Raw genomic sequence first — 26,819 nt, 5'->3', positions numbered from 1 at the left:
TAAGTCTTCCCAACCTTTCGGAATTGCTACTTTCAGATCATTAAGACTGTTATATTGTTTGCCACCTTCGTATACTTTTCTACTCAACTGACCCTACACATTTTCTATAATATTGAGTTCCGTAGACCGTGCTGGCCAATCTAAAATTGGTATATTTTGAGCATGAAAATAATTTTTTACAACTTTAGCTGTATGAACAGCTGCATTGTCCTGCTGGAATATGAAATTTTACTAGTTTTAAATAACCAGTAGCTTTCATTCTGCCATCAATGAACTTGATTTCGGTCTTGCCGTTATACCCGATGTCTGCCCATAACATCACAGATCCTCCACCGCATTGACGGCGACTTAAAATTCTTGCTTCTTATCGTAAATCGTAAAAATAATACTTCCAACCATTAGGTCCATCTAAATTAATTTTCTTTTCATCAGTAAAAAGCACTTTCCGCCATTTTTTCTTCCACTGTAGATGATTAAGAGCAAAATCCAGTCGACGCTGTTTGTGTACTATCGACAAAGGTGGTTTAACAGCAAATTTTTTTCGTTTCAGATACTGTGTCTTTTGTATAACTCTTTTTACAGTCTTTACAGATACTTTTAACCCACATTCTACTAAAATTTGCCTAGGTGTAAGAGCTGAATTTGATGCACACCTTAAAACTGCTCTTTTGTCTCTTAAAGTAAGGGATGATGGTCTTCCAGATCTCTTCTTTTTTCCGTAATTTTTTCGATTATTTAAAAAATTACGAATTACACACCTACTTCTTTTCATTTTTAGTGACATTTGTTTTAAATTCTCTCCTTTTGCTCTTCTTTGAAAGATTTCTATTTTTTCCTGTTCAGCTATAACTTTACCACGTGGCATGATTTTAGTTTTAATGTTTTTCTATTTTATACTAACAAAATCACTATAATAGAGAATTCACAGTACGAAACACACGAGTACATTTAGATTCAACAACTGTCTGTAGTCGACTAACATTAATCTCTTATAATTTTGTCCCACAGAAGAAACCAAACATTACTATTCTTGGAAATGCTTCGACGCTTTGTGTTTGTTTACATTGTGATGGAGCTCGCGAATAGTACTCTTTCATCCCATCATCATTTACGCTACGTATACAAGCTTATACATATTTTTTTTTTTTAAATAAATGGGGTGTCGTATAATTATGTCCATCAGTGTATATCACCCGAAATGAAGTTTAAACGATCGTCGTTTTCGTTCCTTTAATATTTATATAACTTCGTTAAGAGAAAAAGAAAAAATTGTCAGTTTCTGGAACTGTACGTTAAATGTACGATATATCGTGTCTGATAAACAAGAAAAGTAGCTGGTTCGAGATATTTATTGGGGTAAGTTCTTCCAGTTCGTCACGATAAGCCTATCACTAAGCCTATCCACGCATTAGGATGTTTACGTTTGTTATAAAGTCACAAAGACTTGTGACTGATGGTGCTCCTAAAATTCAGAACTCAAGCTTGGAACACCTGGATAACTTTAACTTTTTCAGGGACGATATTTCTTCACACTTTTCTTCTAACTGTACATCAGAAATAACATTATCGATGCAGCCAAACCATACAATTTTCATTCCTCTTGTTGAGGGATTCTGTACTAAATAAGTTATTATCAAATTTTTTTTTGTTATTGAGAGTAATTATAATTAGAAAAAATTAAACGTTCAAATATATGGATAAGAGCGTGAAGAGGTTATCACTTTATCTATCAAAACCCTATTTATGAATCCGTTAATTGTACTGTTGGTCATCCACTTACAATGCCCAATTTAAGAAAACAGAGTAGGTTTTTGATATACCTAGGAACAGTCATTTTTTTACAAAATGTTCAAGCAGGATTTGCATCGTATTAAATGATGCAACTTCGGAATTTAGTGCGATAGACTCTAAAAATAATGAAAATTACTGTAATAGGATCAGTATGTAAAGCAGAAGTGTGGAGGAATGTGTGAGAATGTGAAAATGGTTGTTAGATATGTAACCAAGTCCATTTCTTGGCTGAAAAGCTGAAATAAATATATACAGGGTGTTGATACCAGAATTAGTGTAAGAACCGGAAATGGAGGGTAGCTGAGACGATTCTGAACCACAATTTCCTTTGTAAAAATGTCGGATGGTGCTTTTGAGTTATTACTACTCGGGCGCTGTGATAGGTCGATGATTTTTCGTTAATAATTCAAAAACGAAGCACCATCCGACATTTTTGCAAAGGAAATTATGATTCAAAATCGTTTCAGCTACCCACCATTTCCAGTTCTTATACTAATTCTGGGACATTTTGTGTATCTACTATTAATTGGATTCAGAAATTAGTTTTCTACATCTCTCTCTAATTACAAAGATATAATTGTATTTATAATATAAACTGTTTTACCTTTTGCTTAGCTTTAATATTCTATTCAATATTGTCCATTCCGTTATATAAAGATTCACACAGGTGTTTTTATTTTTAATCAAGTATTTTGTTTTTAACATGTTACCCTTTAATATGAGAATTGTAGGAATATTATTTGCAAGTAACAACATCTACATGGATTATTATCAATAAATAAGGTACATAAGTAATTCGAATGATCAATATTCGAAGTGAATCAGCGTATTTGAAAATAATCATCGCGGACGCGTTTACTCTAAGCTACGTAAATAATTCAAAATTAATTATAAAATGAATGGATCATTAGAGTGCAATTACTCAATCTCGAAGGATTATTCATGGTGATTAATCATTCGTGTAACTGTGTTCCCATGTGCGATATTTTAACCGCGCGATAAACAAGTTCCATCGGGAAGAAGTATGACGTTTTTACGTCCTCGGATCCCCGTTTAACGAGAGAAAATCGCCGAGTTTCTAATCCCTTAACTAAGATGCGCGAGGAACCTGCGCGCCGGCTTTTACGAGCCACCGAGTTTAATCGAGACGGGAGAAAAATGCGTAAAACTCGTTGGAATCGAAACGTTTACACTTTGTCGTGATTTATCCAATTGGCATGCATGTTCGGCGATCGCGGGTATCGATCACCTGCTAAACGCAGAAGGAAAAGCCGCGATGGGAGTGGGAAGGGAAACGGAGAACCTCGCTTGAATTCTTGCGGCTGCAATCTTGTAGCTGCAATCGGACAGTTCTGTTCGGGACGTCGGCTTTGATTCTGTGCAGGGTTGCAAGTGAGAATAAGAAAAACGTGCTACGGTCGAACATGCTTTTCCCTTTAACCTTTTCACTGGTGCTGACAAACGCGTGTATAGCCAATTTTTAATAAAAAATAAACACGTTAGCTCGAACGAGGATACTCACGCATAAAATACACGTTTCGACCTTATTTTTAAACCGTTTACGGTAAATTCGTTTATACGACTCAAAAATAATGTAATAATTGACAAGTAGACCGCGGATTTTATGCATTTATGATATAAATTAGTGTAATAAACACATGCTGAATATAATCAAAAGGTATATACACTTATACAAAATGAAATAACGTTATTGTAATAATTGTAGAATATATTGAACATAGAACAAGGATGCTCAGGCATACAATACACGTTTCGACCTTAGTTTTAGGTCTTTTTCGGTAAATTCGTTTATACGACTCAAAAATAATGTAATAATTGATGAGATATATTTATCTATATAATGTATAAATTGATTATATATTAAAAGAATGAAATCATACATATCATGTATCATTATGTATTAATAAATATATAGTAATTAATCTTGTTAATTTAGTGGAATTATATTTACTTGTGACATATTTGATAAATTCATGAATTAACATATATAGTCAATCTTAAATTTGTATAATTAAATGGATATAGATTTCTTATTAATTAATCATTGGTATTAGGATCCATAATTCATTTTTTTTTATACAAATTTAATCGAACAATTGACCAGACGAATCCAATAAAAAAAGTATTGATCTATAATAATATTAATTTATATATATATATATATATTCTTATATAGTATTATATATTAATGAAATAACATAATACGTATGATATTATAGTTTATTGATCAGTGATTTCATTTTGAAGAGTACTTTTAAGTTTCATAACTAATTTCCTTTTTTTTTCTTTTTGGCAATGAAAGTACATCAACTCTTTTCTTTTTATATCATATTCATTTTTACATTGCTGTATAACATTTAAGGAATCTACATTGCTAACCGTATTATTGCGTACAAGCATATCTAAATGATTTGTTGAACATTTCAAATTATGTTTTTCCTGAAACAAGACTCGAAACCGCAATTTGTTCGTAGCACGAGAGGATTAGAACACGCGAGTGACTTGGTGCTCGGCTACGAGAGGTCAGCGTGAAATGAGTTTGCGTGATCTTAGAGGTAAACACGTCTAATACGTAGGTATTAGATGATGCATCGAATAAAAGTGACAGCGTGAAATCGGGGCGATCGCTTCTAGTCGTAGAAACGGAAGAGGAATCTGTTTTCCAACTCTTCCTTAGCTGTACCGATCAGCTCTCTATCTACTTGCATAATGAAATCAGTGCACGCTCTTACCTACAACGAAATACACTTAAGTATTAGGCGATAAGGTATCTGCTATCTGCGATAATAATTCAAACGATCATTCTGTAAAACACTTGACCATTCGTGATTTTTATTTTAGAATAACTAATACCTATTCTTTTACCTAATCTTAATTTTTGTAATTATTTCTTTCTAATATTTCGGAATAAAATTAACTTCAGTTTCCGACATATAAGCATTAAGTATATATAAGTATATAAGCAAGTACGCGAGAAACGACTTTTATAGTAATGATAAATACAAATGTATAAATAGGAGATTTAATGATTCCTACAAGAAAACAAAATTATTATCCGATTCAGGAAAAGATGCGTTATGAATTAAGTATCGAGTAACGTAAATGATGATACTGTGTGAAATAGGAACTAATACTCTATAACTATAGAATAATATCATATTACCTGATAATATTTTTATAAAATGTATATTACATTTTTGTATTTATATGAAATTATTACTGTAATGGAAGGACGACGCTAATAATCATAAAGCTTTGAGACTCCCTGTGTTTTTCCGTTTGAAATAATTTTGCATAAACTTAACTCTAGTAAGCTCACAATTCCCTCCCTCAAACCTCATGGACACTAAATATTTAAAATTTAATAAAAATATGCCAAGTCACTTTAAATAATACCTTGTTCTATTATATTGCTACTTACAATGTTAAACCTCTAAAATTTGAACCTGTCATATTTTACTATCGAGACGCAGACTTGTATTCCACATTGCATTAAGGAAATGAAGTAAATGCATAAACGATAGCTGGTATAAGCCTCTCTGCGGAGAGAAACTTTGAGCCTCTTCACCTACTTAACATTATTAATATTCACTCGTCGGCATCCGAAACGGAGATTTTTCAACGGAGGCACGTATATTTATTACGATGACCTATCGTGTGTTAAAACTTAAAACGCGATGAGTAGTACCACCAGGCAGGAGATGGTAGTGGAAAGTACAAGTCGTACCGCTGTCATTAATTTTCCCGGTGGTAATGAAGGCAAGCGGGTTTTTAGAAGGCACTGATGAAAATAATCCGTGGAGTTGCACGTTTCGAATTACTTTAAACACGACGTTGATGCAAATATGAAAATTGCACGAGGGAGAATAAAATATGTGGTGTAAAAGACCAAAAATGTTCTGAAATTAAATACCTGTGGCTGTGGCCTAATAGTAGGATTCTGTTGATATTTCAAGGTGATGTTTCAAATGAAAATTGAAACAAAATTCTGAATTTCACGGAGAAATTTACCTATTTTTAAAAAAAGTTATAATTTATTCACGATTTAGGAGAATAGCTGTGATATGATAAAAAATTGATTTGTGCTCGTACATACTTTGTACAGTTTTTGTTTGGGGATCCCAGTCATCATATTAAAAAAAAAGAAACAAAATGTTAATATACTTTATGTACAGCAAAAAATACTATTTATAAAATAAGTAAGATCGTACCAAGTAAAACTAAAATATAAATAGTAAAAAATAAAATGTAAGTGCATTTCATTTATAGTAAGAGAATATTATTTGTAAGATAAGCAAGATAACGTGACTGTAAATAAAAATTAAAGGAATAAAGTAAATGTATCGACGAAAGACTGTAGCTGGAAGTAAGACTCTCTACAGAGACAAATGTATGAGCCTCTTTACCTATTTAATAATTTGATCTTATCGCAGCTGCACTAGTTTCCGCGATACAAGTAGATAAATAAATTACTACATATATAAATAGTAATATAAATTCGTAGGGTAATACGAAAATGAGACTCACTTAACCAGTTTAATTTCTAATACAATTCAGTTTTGGTTTTGATAATACGCTGCATGAAGTCCTCCCGTAAAAGGACTACGAGATACTACAGCTGCACAAGTTACGTGATACACCCGGTACGTTAAAAATTGAATGGTCAACGGCAGAAAAATTAGCGCTCGATTATCGGTACGGTCATGTTTCCCTATCAGTTCGCCTAATGGAGGTTATATTGTGATTAAATTCGCAGTACGAACTCGACGTTTCATTAAGAGGCGAAAATAATGCCCCGTATCTTTCGATCGTTCGTTACGTACTATCTGCGGCCGCTGGTCGATTTTGTGCATCATTAGCGCATGCAGGAAAATAAGAAAATCACGAGTAGCTCACGACTGAAAATTTCTTTTCCAATTAACGACAGCCCCGAGGAAATCACGAGCGGATCTACGCATTGGTCACTGGTCGCGCGTGGATCGATCGTGTAGATCGTTTCGAGGATCGATTCAAAGGAGAGAGCGACTCTCGGCGCTGAGAGTCTAATTGAATAAATATCTAGCGCTACCTCGATCGAATTGCAAGTATTGGTTGCAATCAGGTACACCTACCGATGTGTGTCACACGTGCACGCCTACGGGCAACATCGCTCTAAATCTATAAATGTAAATAAAAACGAGACGCACGGCTCGTTAGATTTTCGACTTGAAATTCTACGCTTTTAATTACTTAAGGGGCTTATCAGGGTTACTAGATGTATTCATGCTTGTTGTTCAGTTGTGAAGTACATTTTCACATGATTCGTTAGAATTTCGACCCAAAATCCTATTCTATTATTATTTAAAGGAGTTTAGGGTTTCTAAATGTAGTCAAGAAAAATCATGCTTGGTATTTAGTTTCGAAGTAAAAAATTTTCACACGATTCATTAGAATTTCGACCTAAAATCGTATTTTATTATTATTTAAAGGAGTTACTAGGCTTTCTAGATATAGTCACGAAAAATCATGCTTGCTGTTCAGTTATGAGCCAGATAATTTTCTATTTGTATTGTATTAGATGCAGAAATAAATTACCTGTTGCTACATTTAATTATTTATAACTCTAATTCAAACAGAAATGTTTACCCAGCATTAATGATGCAATCATTATTTATTACGATCATTCTATTTTGGTCTTCATCGAGGAAAGGTAATAGTTGTATCTACATATTATGTGAAAATAAAAGTTTTTTTAATCGTAATGTGTATATATAAGAAGAAATGTGTAAAACGTGTTATTTACCATTAGAAAATGTGGTAACAATATTTTTATATAGTTAGATCAGAAACTACGAACAAAGTTATAGGTATATAGAAACATGATAAGCATCATTTATCACAAGCTAATCGGATACCATTTCCTCCTTCCCGTTATGAAATCATACAAAATTAATGTGCACATGTTAACAAACATGCAACACGTATTTAGAGATAGAAAAATTAATTATAAAATTGATATAAAGTAACACGAAACAAAAGGTCTTCTATGAAACGAAAGATAACCATCTGAAACATTATCACAATTTATCATTTCACACCAAGGAAGACGAAAATAGAACGAACTATGTAAGCTAATTAAACACTCATTTCTTTCGACTATAATAAATGTCTAATTTTTAACAAGATTATGTAGCCTTCACGGTGCAGCATTTCCTTAATCTACTGCCATAATACCAGCAATTAACTCCTCCTATCTCCCATGTCTAGGTTCTAACGAATCTCGTTCAATAGTGCATTAGCCATGCATAAATTATGCGGCATAATGAATTACAAAATCGCATAAGTCGTTAACGTTACGACATTTCTTCGAGCGACTTCGATAATATCCTGTTCTTCCAGCGGTGGCTCGCTAGCTGGACCGTTCCACTTCTCCAAGAAACTGTCTCTGCAATAAATCTGCGACAGCCATAATTCGAGTCCCGTATCGTTGCGAGCGTGTCTATAATTGGCAGCTTTTACAATTTGTAATTGGCAGCCGGTCGAAAGGCTCGGAACGCGATCGAGTTTCGATGCGCCGTCGATGTCGCGGGAACAGTAACGTGAGAGTGTTACCTCGTGGCTCGGATCAAAATGTGCACTCGATTGGTACTTTCTAATCAGCAAACATCGCCTTTTACGAATCGTGTAGCTGGCCACAGGAACATTGTTCCTAGGAAGTCGATCTTCGGCTTTCGAAAACATCGTTCCACTTGAAAAGGCTGTCCGTGATACAAACGATGCTCACCGCGACGAAAGCAAGGTAAACAGTTTTCCGAGGGAAGGTACTTTCAATTTGTAAGACGCTCCTCCGTGCGTGGACGCAGATGGTCATTCAGGAGGCGAGGAGAAATTTTCAAAGAGTTAACGCTACATTATCTCGATATTTATTTCAGATAAATTATCTGTGCTACAGGGTTTATCGATGAGAACGACGCGATAGGACACGTTTCATTTTTTATTTTTGAACTGCTGTGCCCCGCGGTCTCACCCTCGATACTATTCTTATTCACGTAGCTGGAATAATTACTGTAGTGTTTATGTAAGTATGTAGTTATGTACTTCGCAACAGCTGAACGCATTTAACTGGGTGTAGGGTAGCGATAGATTTTTAAATGTAAACATTAATGAAGAATTCGGTAGTGTGATGAATTACCTATAATTCATTCCTCTGTGAATTATATTTTCATTTTTCATTATCTCCTAAACCAGGGCTTCTTAAACTTGTTTCATTCACGAGCTCATTTAGGATTGGGAATAGAAAATATAAAATAAACATATGTAAGTATTTTGTGATGATTGATTGATTAGGTAACGATATATATACATATGAAAAAATATATTTTAGAATTTGTTTAAAAACGCAAAAGTATGAAATTAAAAATTGCACAAAAACTTGTACAATTGTATTTATTACAGTTACAAAAATTGTACACCCTATTTTTCGTCAAAACTGCATTTTTTGCGATAACATAAATAAAAGATAATGTTAAATATTTTACATTAAAATCTCGCGACCCCAAGATTTCACTAAGCGACCCACAGTTTAAGAAGCCCTGTTCTAAACTATGCGACCAAATAACATGCTGTAAAGTGCAAATTTTATCTTCATGAAATTTCTCAGATGACAAAACGATTCTTTTTTTTATAAAGATTAATATATTATACCTAATAAGCACCCTTAATGTTCACCTAATAATTTTCAATTCATTAACACAAAAAACGTTATTGTTGTTTAAGTATAAAAGCTAGGTGTATCGTGTCGCTGACTTTTTTTTAAGATCTATGGATAACCAATATCTTTGTATTACATTATTTTCACGTATGTCCAACCATTTGGTCGGCGTACGCCGATAAAGTAGCCAAGCAACGCTTTTCTTTCGACTTGATTTACAAATTTGAAGATTTCAAATTGAACACGTATTTTTATCAAAATAAAACAGCCTATGTTACTCAGGGTTAGTGTAGCTTTTTATTACTGAAAAAATTGATAAAATCGGTTCAGTAGTTCCGGAGATTAACCCCTACATACAAACAAACAAACAAATACAACAAATTTTACCTCTTTATTATATTACTATAAAGGTATAGATAATGCTTTCTAGGTTAAAAGTAGATTAAAAATTGTAAGGTGATCTTTAAGTGAACTTATCAGGTGTAATGTATGAATCTTCATAGAAAAGGATCATTTTATCATCTGAGAAACATCATTAAGATAAAATGTGCAATAACGAATGCAACATACACAGAATAATAATAATGTTCCACGCAGATAGAACTGCGGGGCGCGGCTAGTTTGTTATACTTGGAGACGATAAATTCTTAACGTTTCTGTTAAAATCAAAATTATTTCCGCATATAACAAAACACCAAAACATATAAACCATGCTAATGTACCTACTGTTTGTCTAAAGATAGTTATCCTCAGAAGGCTGAGCGCGGAAATAATTTCTTTTCGAACCGCTGTACCTACTACACGTCGTTTAACGACCATTTTGCACCGTCCTAGGCATTTACGAAAAAAGACGCTTGTTTGAGATCACTCGCTGCGTAAAACGTCAGGTACACGTAACACCGTGCGCGCACACGGTTTGTATAAAATGTAGGAGAGTAGGAAATGGCAAGGAAAAACGGAACGCCTATGGGCTTTCTCTGCTTTCCGTTTACCGTGTATGAGTATGTATGCGTAACGCGTTGATATAATTACGTCGAACAATGAACGAGATTCGTGTAATGTGAGGCATGAACTAGTGCTATAGAAACCGAGAGAATCTATTATTTAGTCTACGTATTCATTCAATTGTTCTCGTCCGATACGAAAAATGTTTTGATGCGGCGCTTGCTGCTAAACGGTGCGTTTCAAACGGAGAATATTGCACCTTGGAATCTGAATTAATGTATATCATCAAATGAGGTTGTTTGGATCATTTCGTTGCTTATTTAATTTTTCAGGTTTACTGTTTTGTGTGTCAATTAATTTTCTGTGCCATTAATAATAATTTCGTTATTTCTAAGCTAATTCTTCTTCATTTTTGCCAATAGTAAATTTGTTGTTCTTATTATTTCTTAATAGTTGCAACGTATTACGAACTATTTTTTTCGATATTTTCTGTAGTATTCCATTTAATATGATTCCATTCTTCTTTTAGTCGTTGTTTGAATATTTCTTTAGATGTTACTGTAGTATAATTACAAACTATATTTCCAATAATTTGTATGCATGCCTTCAGCCTAAATGGATCTCCAGTTTGTAGAATATTCAACACTCGAGATATTCTCTACGATTAACTGAAGTATGTTCAGCAGTTCCTTCGCGTTTAACTCTCATCGTTCATCTCGAGAGTTCACAGAACGTTGATTATATTAATTAGCGGTGCCCCCCTTTTCGATAAACATAGAAAAAATTTCTTTCATCGATGCTAATTAGATCAAATCAAACTACCAGTTAATACGTGTATTTTTCTTGCTAGGCCTAATATCGTCTAATCTTTTTCGGAAAACTATAATATAAACATATGAACTCCCATATACACACCAACTTCAGCTTTGTACACTGTTAACCCTTTCACAGCGGGACGATTTTTGTTGGAAATTCTAAAAAGGCATACAGGTATGAATTTAAAAAAAATATCAGCTTATAGGGAACGATGAGACGGAACTTTTTTACATTTACAGTTTATTCATAGGGCGTTTAGTTTCAAAAATAAAAATTAATTACTTAAAACAGTTTTTCCTGAGATCTCGCAGTGGTCTGATTCTGTTGGTGTTGTCTTAAACAAAAAAACAACAGTCAGTCGAATTAAAAAAAAATATCACCTTATAGAGAACAAGAAAACGAAACTTTTCTTGTATCTACAGTTTATTTGTACGACTTTTAGTTTCAGAGATAAAAATTGAAAACTTAGAAGACCTTTTTCCAGAGATCTCGTAGTGGTCTTATGGTCTGATCCCGTTGCTGTCGTCTTAAAGGAAAAGAAACAACAGTCGAACAATCGAATTAAACAAAAATATCACCTTATAGAGAACAATAAAACGAAACTTTTCTTGTATTTACAGTTTATTCACAGGACTCTTAGTTTTGAAAATAAAAATTGAAAACTCAGAAGACCTTATTTCTGAAATTTAATTTTTCCAACGCGAACTTCTAACTTCTCAATTTTTATTTTCAAAACTAAGAGTCCTGTGAATAAACTGTAAATATAAAAAAAATTTGTCTCGTCATTCTTTATAACCTGATATTTTTTAAAACTTTATTTGACGAATATAAACATTTCTCTGAGCTCATTTCTCGAGGGCGTGTATAAACGCGTTTCAGTCAAACGGTTAACTTAACTCAAACATAGATTTTACCTGTTTGTAAAGCGAACAATCAAAGAAACAATTTGTTTCGTCAATTCTAAAAAAATTAAATCAAACTACCATTTAATACTTGTGTTCTGCTTACTGACCCCAACATTGCTTAATCTTTTTGGAAAAACTATAATATAAACATATAAACTCCCATAAACACACCAACTCCAGCCTTGTACACTATTAACTTAACTGAAAACACACATAAATTTACCTCTTTGAAAGGGGAATAAATCACCCTCGAGATTAGAATGCTACAATAAAAGAAATAAAAAAACCCATCTCGAAAGTGAGTATCCAGACAATCCCCTCTTTAAAGGGCACCCATGAATGTACCTATAATTGAGCGCAAATAAGGATTAACGAACTACACACCGACTTACTCGATGTAAATCATTCTCAGTATTCGTAGCGCAGTGTATGTGATTTCTAATTTGAAAATTAGACATACACGATGCGTATTCCGCATCGGTTCCGCGTTACTCAGCTTCGACGCGGATTAATCGGAGCTGATTGCCTCTTTAAGAAACCAATGCCCGTGACGACTTTATAACGCCGCTAATTTCACAGTTAATATTATCGTGTCGAATAGCATAATCCGATCGAGGATTTTCCGGGCTATCGGGTCGTAGATCGCGGATCGATTGAATCGCAACCAACACGCCGGGAGGGACGTTGCAACGAGGTGCACGCAGGAACTAGCTTCTCGAGCTGATAAGAAAGAAATTTTCTCGCTGGCACGAACGTTTACGCGGTAACGATATCTACCGGATCGTGGTCGAGATAGCCTGAAGTATCGCTAACTTGTTGCCTGATAAACTATGCGTATTAAAAATAATTAGAGAAACAAGGTCGATAATGAGCATTTCCTGAATTTGCATAGAGTCGACCGTGGCAATATTCGGATATTAGTACGATTATATTTCTATAATATAATATTATTTGAATATTGTCCTGTGTATCTTAAGTAACAAGGTTAATTAACTCTGTACGATTTTAAAGTAACATCTAAACAAAGCAGAATAAATGAATGTAGAGTTTAAGGGTGTCGATGCAATTTTCAGAATTCTTTTTGCGAGGAGAGTATACGACATAAACTTTTAAAATTTGGTATGTTTATTTATATATGTACAGTGGGTGTAGAAAGTATTCGTGCACCGATCAATATCCAAAAAAAACTATGTGAAATTGTAATTCATTAATTTTTTTTTTTATAAGCAATGATATACATATTCTTGGAAATCTCTAGAATAGATACAGTACGAAAAGATTAGGTATTTTGTATAAATGAGAAATCAACAAGAAAAACCAATAAACCGACAGAAATATAGAAGCAATAAGTATTCGTACAAGTGTTAAATATTTAAAACTTCGTTTAAAAAGAAATGAAATTTACATTAATTTATATATAATTAACACTTCGTGGGATTTCCTTTGATTTTATAATTACTGCAACTCTTCTAGGCATTAAATTAACTATCATAAATGTCGATATTATTCAGGGTAGGATCTTCTTCCATTCCTTTATTAGAGTATTTTTTAAGTCTTTTTTACTGGAAATTTAATGTTTCCTAATTCCCACAAAGCAATAAACTGATGTGCTTATGTTACAAATTTTACTGTAAATTGTTCGTCATAAGAACCGTGCGAATACTTATTACTTCTATATTTCTACCGATTTTTCGTATTTTCTTGTTAATTTCGCAAATTATATAAACTAGTAATTGTTGTTTGAACTATATTCTAGAGATTTCCGAGAATATGTAGAATATCATTGATTATAAAAAAAAGGAGTTAATAAACTACAATTTCACACAACAGTTTTTTGGGAAATTGATCAATGTACGAATATATTTTATACCCACTGTATGTAGGCGATTCTCTGAAATTTTCCACTGCTCTGCTCAATTTTTGTACAAATTACACACAGATGACAATTTTGATGTGTGTTCAGTATATGTTGGTGGAAATATTCGAGAGACTGTAAGCAATAAAAATATTTGAAACAAAAAACACAGGATGGGATGACAATTTAGAAATTTTGCTAATATTATTTGGTAGAAATATTTTGAAGGCCTTAAGCATGTAAGAAAATAAACAAACAATCCAATTGATTGAAAAAAAGATTGAGAAGGATCTTTTCCTGAAGCAATAGACACTTGAATAAAATATATACATGAAAGTACATTGTTTGTGTACTAACATTTTATTTTTATGTATTTTTATTGTGTCTAACCTCTTACGTGGACTAACATGGACACGGACGTAAACACACCTACATTTTCTTATTTCCTGACCAATTATGAGTTTTATGAATTTCGGTCCACCTTCAAGATTTATTAATCTTGCAGCTTGGACTTTCGATGAATTGGTGTGCTCCTATCAATATTTATTTCGTTAGTTTGTGGATTTCTTTAATTGTATCGAAGACGAGTTAAAAGTGACGCGAGCGATGCTGTTACGCCTTTCGACTTTCCCGTAAACATTAATCAAGCCGCGAACGCGGAAGACGCTCTGGAATTCAACATAACGAGCCCACGGATGCGATACGTTACCGCGCACCGTTTTGCGAAGATGCAAATAAAAGAGAAATTAAGAAAAAATGAAAGTATAACACAAATACACCAAGAACTGGAACAATGTTAATCGTAGCGGCAATGAAAGTAAGTTATCGATCGGATCGAAGCGTTATTTTATTTTGGAAGTGGAATGATACATACAACGATGGCGAATAACAAACAAACGACGAATTTTAACAAACTAACGACGTTTTCGTCTCTATTTCCAGGACCCTCTCCAGCTTTTACAAAATACAGCTTATTCTATTAGGTGGACTGGAAAGTAATGTCTTTTTTGCCATCTTAAATACTTGTTTATCATTTATCAGCTCAGTGATTTTTCTGGCATTGAAAATTTGCACACTAGGTGACAAAAGGCTGCTGACAATGAGGGTGATTATACATGTACGTATAATGAATTAAAGATAGAAATTTATTGGAAAGTTTGAGTTTAATGTAAAAGAAACGACATTCCTTTTCGGTCTACCTAATAGAATGTAAAAAAAACGCCATGAGCATCATATATAAAAATTGTGTTGATGACTATTGATTTGTGCGATAAACTTGTATTCGTTCAACGTGAACTATAATTTCATGTTATAATTCAAATTAGAATTATTATTGAACATGTAACGTACAGATAAATGGATCAGTAAAAAATATAAGAAAATATAAAGAATGTTAGAAATATAAATGAAGTATTTATCTAGATAAATATTTTACCTATCACTGGTTAAGGATCATAAAACAAGCCTAGCCCTTTTCAAGTGTAAAATAGATTTACTTTCTTTAATTAGATAATTTGTTAAGAAATAAATAAAAGAAACTTCTACAAATTATGAACTTTATCTTAAACAATTTAAACATCACAGAAGAAATGCAAAATATAGATCCAGTGAATTACTGCTATAATAACCTAATTCGTATTTAATAACTTATTTCCTATAATGACCTCTAATTAATATCAATAAATCTACTTTTCTTCCTGTGCGATATTCATCGAATACATATCGAATTACATATTATTTACGGATGTATGGAAAGTTCCACGATACTGATCAGATTTGTGTTGATTTGGAGTTATTAATCTCGCATAGTATATCGATCTAAAGAATACTCAACATTCTCCTCTATCTTATTTTAGCCGAAAGGCGAATGTCTTGTGCGAATGAAGTTTATGTATGATAAATATGTAACATGCATATGCAAAATATGCACGAAAAATTTGAATAAAATATAGTATAATAAGTAACATATTAGTATGTTACAGAATATTCGCTATGTACACACATATAAAATACTTTTCACGATTATTCTGGTATATTATAATTCGCGTGACAATAAATTACGAGCATTTTTTCCAAATTTAATGGTATTAATTGGTGGCGTTTGTCTGTCAAAATTAATTTATACGCAGAGAACAATCGCTCGATGTCACACGAAGTAATCGGTGGGTATTTCAATTTAGACCAACATTGTTCCGGCACACTGATTGGTCCTTGAACGTCCTCGTTATTTAAAATATTAGAAAGTTTTCGATACTGTAGAAAACCCAACATTCTTTTCTAAAGTTCAATTATGATACGAAAGTATGGTGATAGACGAAACTAATTTGTGGAGATAGATATTTCACATAAGCAGGATAAATAATGTATGCAATATATTATTGCATATGTTTTTAAACATAAATATGCAAAATATGCAAAATAAAAAATGCATTTTTATAGTACTCTAATTTCAAAACAAATTTCTGTCTAGGTCCCATTCTTTTAACTATTTCCTATAAAACTATGCATTTGCATAAACTTCCGCAGTCTATTAATAACGAATCGTACAGTAACGACGCGCGTGTTAACTATTAATGTCCCAAATGACGAAAGGAAAGGAGGAAGTAGGACTTCTGAGAAAGTCGAGGGCGTTGGGAATGGAATTGATAACAAATCTGATCGATATCCTGGAACTTTCGATACATCCATAAATAATATGAATGTTATGGGAACGTCGACGAATATCGCACAGAAACAAAAGTAGATTTATTTATAATACTTAAAGGTCGATTTAGAATTGTTATTATTTAGTAATAACCCAGTGGAAATAATGGAAGAAGTTGCTCTTGACCTTGACGAATCTAATATTCGTGAATTAAAAATGAATGTATTTATGGAATTTCGTAGTACAGTATCAATGCTAATTAAGGGGCTTGGAACATCAAAAAATGAAAAATAATCACTTTTTTTTTTTTTTTTTTTTTTTATTAAAATATAAGCGATTCTGAACAATTCTACGCAAAGAAAATTGAATTTGGAGCCCTAGAAGTGGTAAAAAAATTTGTTGACAAAAAAGTGGAATCTTTTTTCACAAAATTGATTTTTTCTCACAAAAAAAGTGACTTTTTTTTTCATTTTTTGATGTTCCAAGCCCCTTAAGAAAGGAACGAGATGATACACTTCTTGTTAAATATAATTTAGTTCAATGGAATCATTAAAAAAAAATACTTCTTATTACTTGTCACAGACCACTTATGTAGCTCTCAGAGACCAGTACCAAAATAAGTGTACCAACACAAATTAATTTTTTTTTTTAAACATAATCAAGTACATTATAAAGATTTAAGAGAATCCTTCTTATTACTTCAAACTTTCTGAGACCACATACAGTGGGTGTAGAAAGTATTCGTACACTGATCAATTTCCACAAAAACTGTGTAAAATTGTAATTTATTAACTTGTTTTTTATAAACAATCTCATTCCACATATTGTCGGAAATCTCTAGAATAGATAGATTACAAAAAAGAATAGCTATTTATGTAAGTTGCGAAATTAACAAGAAAAAAACAATTAATCGATAGAAATGTCGAAGAAGTAAGTATTCGCACAACTGTTTAAAGGTACTTTACTGGAAATTTGATGTTTTCTAATTCGTACGGAGCAATAAACTAATGTGTTTACGTTACAAACTCTACTGTAAATGGTTCGTCATAAGAATCGTACAAATACTTATTGCTTCTATACTTTTACACACTTTTCGCATTCTTTTTGTTAATTTCACAAATTATATTAACTAGTAAATGTTGTTTGGACTATATCTACCTTAGAGACTTCCGAGAATGTGTAAAATATCATTGATTATAAATAAAGAAGTTAAGAAACTACAATTTCACACAAAAGCTTTTTGGGAAATTGATCGGTGTACGAATACATTCTACACCCACTGTATATATCTCTCAGATGCCACTATAAAAAATACAGTGGCAAGTAATAAGTTATCTTCGCTCGAAACACAAAGCTCAAGATTCATGTTCGTGACACCCGTGTAACAAGACGTCTACGAGATAGACAAATTGCAACGTGTGCGTTAAGAGTTCGTTCAACAGAGGCATTCAGATATTATCATCGAATACGGCGATTAATTCCATCGCCTGCGATAGTTGTCGGTGAGATCGATCGTACGATATCGATTGTGGTGATCGCCGTTGCAGTATTCTCCATACGTGTTAATAATTGTGAAACACTAACCGGTTAATTGACTTTACAATATTCTCGAGCGAACCACCCACGGTCCTACCAGATGGAGAAACTTGACGATCGAAAATAACGATCGTCATAGTGATAAAAATCGTATCGAAATTGAAAATTTCGAATAACAGAGAAAAGATAAACAACTGTTTACTCGTTTCTCGGTAGAAATTCAAATTTATATCAAATTTATTTTTACAATTTTTAATATGCAGCTATCATTTCCTAAATTTTTTTTATTAGAAAATAACTTAGTATACTTCTCACATATTATCAAGGTTAATATTTCTATGTTTCTTAACAGAGTTGAGTCATATTTATAACTAACAGAATAAATCGTATTTCACGATGAAGGAATAAAAATTGCTCTAAATAACATTCAAGGGTGAATGAAAATTTTAATAAGAGATTTTTAACATTATACGTTGTAATAAAATACGATAAAAAAATAGATTTTTCAGTTACACGAGATGCAACCTTCCTTAAGGGTGCGCAGGAGCCAGAGTCAAACTCCGAGTTGACTTCAGCGACAGTTGCGGAAAAAGTAGGAAACTCCGGGACAAAGACAGAGAGGGCGGTACAAAAATTGCAGGAGAGACGAGGACAATATTTTCTAATAATTCTGATTTTTAATTGACTTCGAAAAGGAGGAGGTTACTCAATTCGACATTTTTTTTTATATTCGTTACACTTTGGCGGATGCGACTTCAAGGCCTGATCTCGCAATGTCGGCCTTAAAACTTTATAAACAATAAAAGTACGTTTGCTATCTTCATTTTATTGTTTATATAAATAGGCGAGCAAGAACAACCCTACTCGCGAGCTCGCGAAGTGAGCGAGCAACAAGAACCAGCTAGTTTCCATTCTTCTTATCATCGTTTTACATGACTCCTGCATTGTTTTAATAGTGTTTCCAGTATCTTTTACTTCTCATCTATTGGGGCCCGCTGGGCCCCCTCTAGCTCGGGTACCTCGGGATTGCTAAGCCCGTACTGTAGCTACAAACACCGCTACAGCCCCTGAGGGCACCTGAACAGGGGAACGGAAGACTTTGAGGCAAGGACCTTGTAAACAAGGCAGCAGAAATGAATAATCCATCTCTGCCGCATGTTCAGCCGGCAAGAACGACGGAACAGAGGAGAAACGCAGCCGAATTTACGAGAACAGTAAGCATAACGAAGACGCGAATTTTTGTGCATGTAGAACACAAGCTAGGATACTCGAGAAGGAAGATAGAGATCGTAAATCATATTGCATCGAACAAGGAAACCCAATCAAGAATCGAGACTGTACGAACGTTGGTGTGAGTCGATGCGCGCACGCGAAATTTCACTTACGTAACCAACAAACTCCCGCGATGGTCGATCTTTTTGTTTTTTTACCGTGCAATTTTACTCCAGAAACGTTTCACGGACTGCTGCCTGATAAATGCATCCTTCTAACCGCCTTGAAAGGGATACGTCGATCGTAGAATGAGATTCCACGAAACGAGTGAAACTGTTGCTTTCCAAGTTTCCATGGAAATTGGATTTCCGATATTTCTGGACTTTGAATACCCGTGAATTGTATACGATGACCATTCCGGCGTTCACCTTGATATAAGTCGCTGTTCAGTTCATGTATTAACGAGGTTTTCTCAAATTTTAAGCCGTAGTGGTTCGAGTTCTTTGATAGACTGCTAAGTGTTGAAGCTGATGCAACAATAAATGAATGATAAAAAAAAAATCCTTTTAAAAATTGATTCTTTACTGAACAGAATTTTCGTTGTTACATTTATCGTTAGTATTCGAAATACGTATATTGTATTATGTAAAATGTATTATGTAAAATGAAAACTTGTTATTTCCTCGTAATTGACTGTCACGGCAAACTTTATTTTGGAATTCTTAATGGTCCTTACTTGGTCGACCAGAAATTTGCCTGTCGGTTTGGTTAACTGTTTTCATAGTACGAGTCAATTGTAAGTAAGGATTTACGAGAGGGACGCTTGGGACGCGTCCTGTGTTCCCTTGGGAACATCTGTTAAATACTAAATAGAAATACTGCAGCCTCAACCAATTAAATAATTAAACAATATTTTAAGGTCCTACCTCGTCACAAGCTTTCACATTTCCACCAAACACGTGCGTCTCTAGTTTTTATTTTATTTTACTACCTTGTCCTTAACAACTTAACTACCGGGCTATTTAGGAAGAGTTTACAACTTAGAGGGTGACTTTCGAAAGTACATTAATTTACATTAGCATATATTCGTCCATAATAGTATACATTATATAATAGACACTAAAATATATACCTAATATATACCTAATATATATACCTATATAATATATTAATATATTAATTAAGCCTCTACAGGTTGAATGTTTCGTTTTTGCAGACAACTTGCAAGCCATTTATTTTAATATTTCAATAACGAAATAGCGAAATAGTCCAATAACGAAAAAAAATCAAAATTAGAATATGAATTATACAATATAATATTTCACGAACGAATAAAAATTCAACTTTCCAATCGAACAAATGTCGCATATAAATCGCTATGTACGTCAGTTCTATTTCTTATTTATGATTCCAATAGAATTTTATCATAGCAGAGCGATTTCGATGACCGAAAATCATTAAGAAATAAAACGGTATGCCCCTCTGCCGAGGGAAATGGAATCAAATTGCTTTCTCGTATAATGTTGCAGAATTGCGAATCGACGATGCGAGAAAGTATTCGCATAACTAATAAACCGTCGATTGCGTCATGGCGCGTTAGATATTTACTCAACAAAGAAAAGTAACACGTGTCACGCGTGCTAAACGTAGTTCAAGTTTCGTTACTTCCGATAGAGTAATGATAATTATCATTGCGTCGCGGTCCGATTTGAAAGACTGATATCATTTCACGGAAACGATTGAAGCTTCTTAAAAATTACACACCATATTTATTTACTGTATTATTACCTACATTTGCAGTAGCTACTCAAAGCGGGGTTGTATTCGTGTATTTTACAACACTGGAGGAAAACACACGTTTCTTTAACCAATCTCTCCTCGTGTTAATTGCGTCTATTAATTAGAAAAGGATATAGTTCGTTAATATTACATTAGCTAACTTCCACTTTTATGATACAATGTCACTCGTTTTCATAATAAACTTTGTTGTCATAGTTGAGACAGTCGAAAAAATATACAGTAATAATATAATATGTACTGCTTTTAGTATATATTTCTTGTTATGGACATTCGTTAAGAAACTTTTTGGAGTCAGTGATAAAAGTGCACAAAAAATGAAACTGGAATTTAAATAACTTGAAAGTTTAGAGTTTTAGAACAACTGAAATTTTCGTTCTACCTGTTAATGGTAATAAAAGATACCAAATTTTGTTGCATTTTTCATTATAGAATAAAATTGTGTCTAGCAAATGATTGCCATTGAATAGTATTAAAAGTTTCAAGAAAACCCACAGGAATATGCCAATTTTTTTTTATATTTATTTCTATTAATACAATAGAAATTATTATTAAATATAATAATTAGTATATATAATAATAATAATTGAATAATAAATATACGATAATAATTTAAAACATACGAATAAATTAAAAATACTATTATATATCACATTATAAATTATTATTATCATCTCCTCTTTCATATATTTATATTTATTTAATGTAGAATCATTTAAATTGACCTATGATTTTTATACCTAATTGCCTAGATTTTTAATTCTACTGTAAAGCCTTTGACGAAAATATTCCTCAATGTTTGGGAACCACTGCCCTAAAACAACCAAATTCGAAAGGTAATCACTTATGATAAATAGGTATTCAGAATGCAAGAAACTTAGAAAGGTGAATATTACAACGTGCGAAAGAAAACTCTTGAAACGCGACCCACTTAAATCATAAATAGTAAATTTCGAATCGTTTGGGTTTGTATGGCATTCGTATTTAATCGAGACTTTATGACAGTTTCATTAGCGATTAAGAAAATTGAAAAATTAAATAACTACATTCCCGTCACTTAACCGGTTAATAGCTGATTAGAATTGACACAAGAAAATTTTAATTATAGATGTGGAAGCACTTAATAATTTTTAGTATAAATATCCACTATATATATATGCAGGGTTTCCATTAACGTAATTATTCAGATCTAAAATATCTCTATTTCTTGTAGATGTACAAAAACAGTCAAAAGAAAAGACTGATCGTTTCGGAGAGAAAATGTTTGATTATCAGGCTATTTGTCTTCATTAATGTCAATATGTTAGCATTATAACGGAAAACGGCATGATTCACGATAGTATTGTATATTTACATTAAAAACGAGCAGGTTACTTTATAGTTTTAGAGAAACTGAATTCAATTAATCAGAACTGTTGAACTGGAAATAGAATGATAACGAATTTCTAACTCTTTATAGTGAAGGTACAAGAATATTACATAAATATTATTTCAAGACAAGATAATCATAAGGTTGACTGCTCTTTATGTGTCGATGAATAATTGTGGGATTGAGAATGACAATGGCATAAAAAAGAATAGAAATTGAGGTACAACATAATTTCACATCCTGTTCACAAAATGAACAATTTTTATCCTCGTTACTTTTTCAATCAAAATTAGAATTCTGATTATAGATTGAACCAAATCACAATAAACAAATAAAAATTGCGACTGTTCAATCGAATAAACGTTTCAAAAAAATTGTTAAGCAGTGGTTTTATTCGATATTCATTACTCAAGTAAAATTCTACCCATCTCCGCGTTGTGTATTATTCTTCGCAATAATTTTCAACATAACTGATTCTTCCCAGTTTCTTACTTTTTCCGCAACTGTCGTTGAAGTCAACTCGGAGTTTGGCTCTGACTCCTGTGCACCCTTAAATTAATTTAAAACAAACACCTTTATCAATATCCAAGTGTAGCTTTCTTTAGATACTGGTGAGGCTGCGATTGATAAACTTAATTATGCGAGCTTTCTACTTTAATAACTTGCAGAACGGTCCCCATCTCGCGATTTAGCTCAAGTCGCACGCTACGCGAGGTAGCGATTGCTGTCCATTAGTAGATTGTCGGTGAAACCTTTCTAATTTATAGAATACGATACAAGCCGGCAATATGTATGCATAAATAAACTGGTGTAACCACATTGCAATTACAATGTTGATTAAAGATTAAATTACAGTCGGTTCGCCGACAGAAGCCTGTATACATATATTCCAAAAACAGAAGAAAATTGCCGCAGGATGGAATTCTGGTGTTCAAATGAAAACATATTTCTTTTAGGGTGACGACGACATTTCTCTCGAAACGTAAACATCAGCCAAGGACATTGGATACGCAGTGAATCACGGTCAAAATCGACCGAATAGTGATTTTAGAATTGTGACATATACAGAATGGATCATACAAATAGGATTGCTTACAGGAATATGCCAATCTAGAAGTAGAAAAATCTATGGTATTTTCTCAGAGCGTTGTTTTTTAAAACTACATCTGCCAAAGGATTTCATTGAATTCGGAAAATTAACAAAGTTAAGGACGTGTAAACATAAACAGTATATAAGTATATGTATTTAGTATGGAACTTTTGGTTACGTAACTTCAAAAGGGGACTGTACAGGATCACTTGTATTACGTTTCATTTTGGTTATTCTATTTATTTATCTTGAATACGTGTTCAATATCCCAAAATATCCGATAGAATACGTGAAAATTGACTCCCTTTACTAGAGTAACCCCTTGAACATGTCTCTGATATTTATGGATACACATATAAAAAAAAAACCTCTCTATAACATTATAAATTGTTCAATGAAACAAACAGTTACAAAAGAATTCACTCAATTAATTGATAAAATTGATAAAATTTTATCCTGAACAGTATCTGTCATTGCAGTACCATTTAAAGTTCCAATCTCGTAATGAGCAACATTTAACTGGAATATTAAATAACGAAGAAAAGCACCACGCTTCAAATATAATTATTAATTTAACTTGGAACGAACGGCGTATATTTCTACCCTTTTCTAAACTTGTATCATAATAATTCAATGTCACAGATGTAAACAGACGTTATTCGCGTTATCTTCGACAGTTATTCCGTGTTTAGACTCGAAAGGGAAATCGTGGTTCGTAAAAGTAATGAAATGCCAGTTCACGTGCGAGAGGGAGAATTATTATCTCACGCAAAAGTAATTATAGCTATAGACGAATTGATGAAATTTTAACACATTAATCCTTTGCAGTACAGATTTTCTGATTTCGGTACAGTTCTGTCGGGACTGGTCCCTACGGAACAGGACTAAACATTTTGTGTAGACCGCGCCATCGTGCGGGTCTTTGCCGAAAAAAAAACCAAATATCGACGTGGTTGTATACAGCATTTATCTGAAGATCGATAAACCTATGCAGGGTAAGTCACCGAAATTTCTACGTTATCTACGGATGATCCTAGTGGGACATATACGTCATGCGTATGTTGCAGTGAATACAGGGTGTTAAAAAGAAAGCATTCAATATTTATATGGTGCATAGGGCACACTGTACTGAATAAAAAAAGCTTTAGTAAACATAGGTCCAAAGGTCAACCGTTTCTGAGATATAAACATTTTTGTTTGCTAGTATCATGATTGACTTACTTGCTTCCATCGCATGCGATGTTTATGTCAGTGTTTATAAATTGGGTTCTGAATGTTCCCATTCAAGTGCCGACAATTTCGTCAATTTCATTTTTTCAATTTCGTGTACAGAAGTGAACGATGGACACGTGAAAAATCTTCTATAAATATCGAAAACCCAGTAGTAAGTCAATCATGATACTAGCAAACAAAAATGTTTATATCTCAGAAACAACGGTTCACCTTTGGACCTATGTTTACTAAAGCTTTTTTACTCAGTACAGCGTACCCTATACACCATATACATATTGAATGCTTTTTTTTCAACAGCCTGTATATCTGGTTATTATAATATACCCGTATGAACACTTGTCTGTTTACGGGGTCGCAGTCACCGTGAAAGGAACGAAATTCTTCGGATGTTTTCGTTTCAAGAAACTATTTCTAGTCGCCGATATTTATAAATATAAGAGTTGACTATTTCTAAATTTTGTGCTTTTACAATTAATAAGCAGACATATTTTAGCCCTTTGCAGTTATATGTCGAGAGTAACTCGACATCACAATAAAAATAGAAAGAAACATGCTTTGAATTTCTTCGAGAATTTTTTTCTTATAAATAATAGAAATTCATTTTGCATGTTATTTGGCGAAATTTTGAACTTCATTCCCGTAAAAGTTTTGCTGTATATTCTAACTGCAAAATCTCTATGGAAGAAGAAAGACTTCTTACATGTGTGATATTTGGGAAAGGAACCCGCGAAATTGCATGCCGAAGACTGTTTCAAGCAATATTACATTATGAAAAATGATAAATTACGAACAATAAAGAATAATAAATTATTTTGTTTAAAACTTAAAATTCAATTTCTTCATTAAGCAGATTAACGACTGGCAAAACCAGCAAGGACAAGGCGTATAAAAAGTAAAGACTCACCAGAATCCGTCCATTGCTCGATAGAATCATCATACGTAGCCCAATCGTTCGTCAAGTCCTTATGAGACGCCATGGTCGATTATCGAGACCTGCACCTTCGACACCTGTTCGTCCAATGGTTCCACGATGAAGAAACCAAGATTTACGCCTCGTAACAATATTGTTTTATGATTTTCGTGTCACACCGAAAACGAAGCCATTTTTCCCGCGTAATGTCGAACGGAACGCACGGTCGACGACGCGAAATTTTGCACAACACACGCGAGCAACGATCCGATGGGAGATGAGAAACGAAGTCAGAACACAAACGAACACTCAAAGCAAATCAACGATTACCTTACGACACCCGGTTCTGGTTTGCTTTTCTTTCTATCCTTGTTCTTTCGTTCACCCGCGTGTACAACAAAATCTCTCGTTCCTTTACTAGTCTCACATATGCACGCCTATCCTTGTTTCTCTACTTTCGTAGAGAACCAATATGTATCACTTTTCAGCGGAGGACGATATCGCCTACTCTACTATTATACTTGTTATTATGGTCCAGAGACTACTACCATAACCCAGTTATTATTAAGTCGAACATTTTCAAACTGATCACACTTGTCGTTACCGCTTCGTACGAATTTGAACTTTTTACACGACGAACACTACAACGATGCGCATGCTCCATCATAGAGTCCTCTTCCACCGAAATTTTGAAACCGGATATTCGTAACCGAAGTCATCGATAATGTGAATATAATCGAACGGGAATAATGAAATATTTTATTTTTTAAACGAATTTTAAACAGAGGTGGGCACAATTCTCATCTAAATAAGAAACCTGATGATCTGAAATACTTTTATTTGTTCTTTTTTTTTTTTGAAAAATTGTTCAATAAAAATTCTAATAAGAAACGGAAGTACGTAAATGACTTGTATTTCGATCGAATAACAAATCGCTACACAAGTCTTTCTGGTAACGGCGGGAATTTGACTCTGGGTTGAATTAAATAAACGACTTTATCGTTA

At 33.3% G+C, this 26,819-nt stretch overlaps 1 protein-coding gene and 1 long non-coding RNA gene across 2 annotated transcripts in view; one reads left to right on the top strand and one right to left on the bottom strand.

Annotated features, from left to right (window-relative positions):
- The window catches only part of LOC128881064 (uncharacterized), a 30,269-nt gene extending 4,395 nt beyond the window's left edge, over positions 1-25,874 (top strand). The window contains exons 2-3 of the long non-coding RNA XR_008457976.1: positions 24,525-24,666; positions 25,755-25,874. This is a non-coding gene — a long non-coding RNA (uncharacterized LOC128881064). The remainder of the gene's footprint in view (positions 1-24,524; positions 24,667-25,754) is intronic.
- Positions 1-26,707, bottom strand: part of LOC128881056 (cerebellar degeneration-related protein 2) — a 135,040-nt gene extending 108,333 nt beyond the window's left edge. The window contains exon 1 of the mRNA XM_054131727.1: positions 25,809-26,707. Coding sequence (XP_053987702.1) covers positions 25,809-25,881 — 73 coding nt within the window. The 5' untranslated portion in view covers positions 25,882-26,707. The remainder of the gene's footprint in view (positions 1-25,808) is intronic.
- Positions 26,708-26,819: the final 112 nt, after the last annotated feature.

Source organism: Hylaeus volcanicus, chromosome 8, assembly GCF_026283585.1.
Source record: "Hylaeus volcanicus isolate JK05 chromosome 8, UHH_iyHylVolc1.0_haploid, whole genome shotgun sequence".
Classification (NCBI taxonomy): domain Eukaryota; kingdom Metazoa; phylum Arthropoda; class Insecta; order Hymenoptera; family Colletidae; genus Hylaeus; species Hylaeus volcanicus.
The sequence above is the reverse complement of the archived record's forward strand: the minus strand, read 5'-3'. Positions and strand labels throughout refer to the sequence as shown.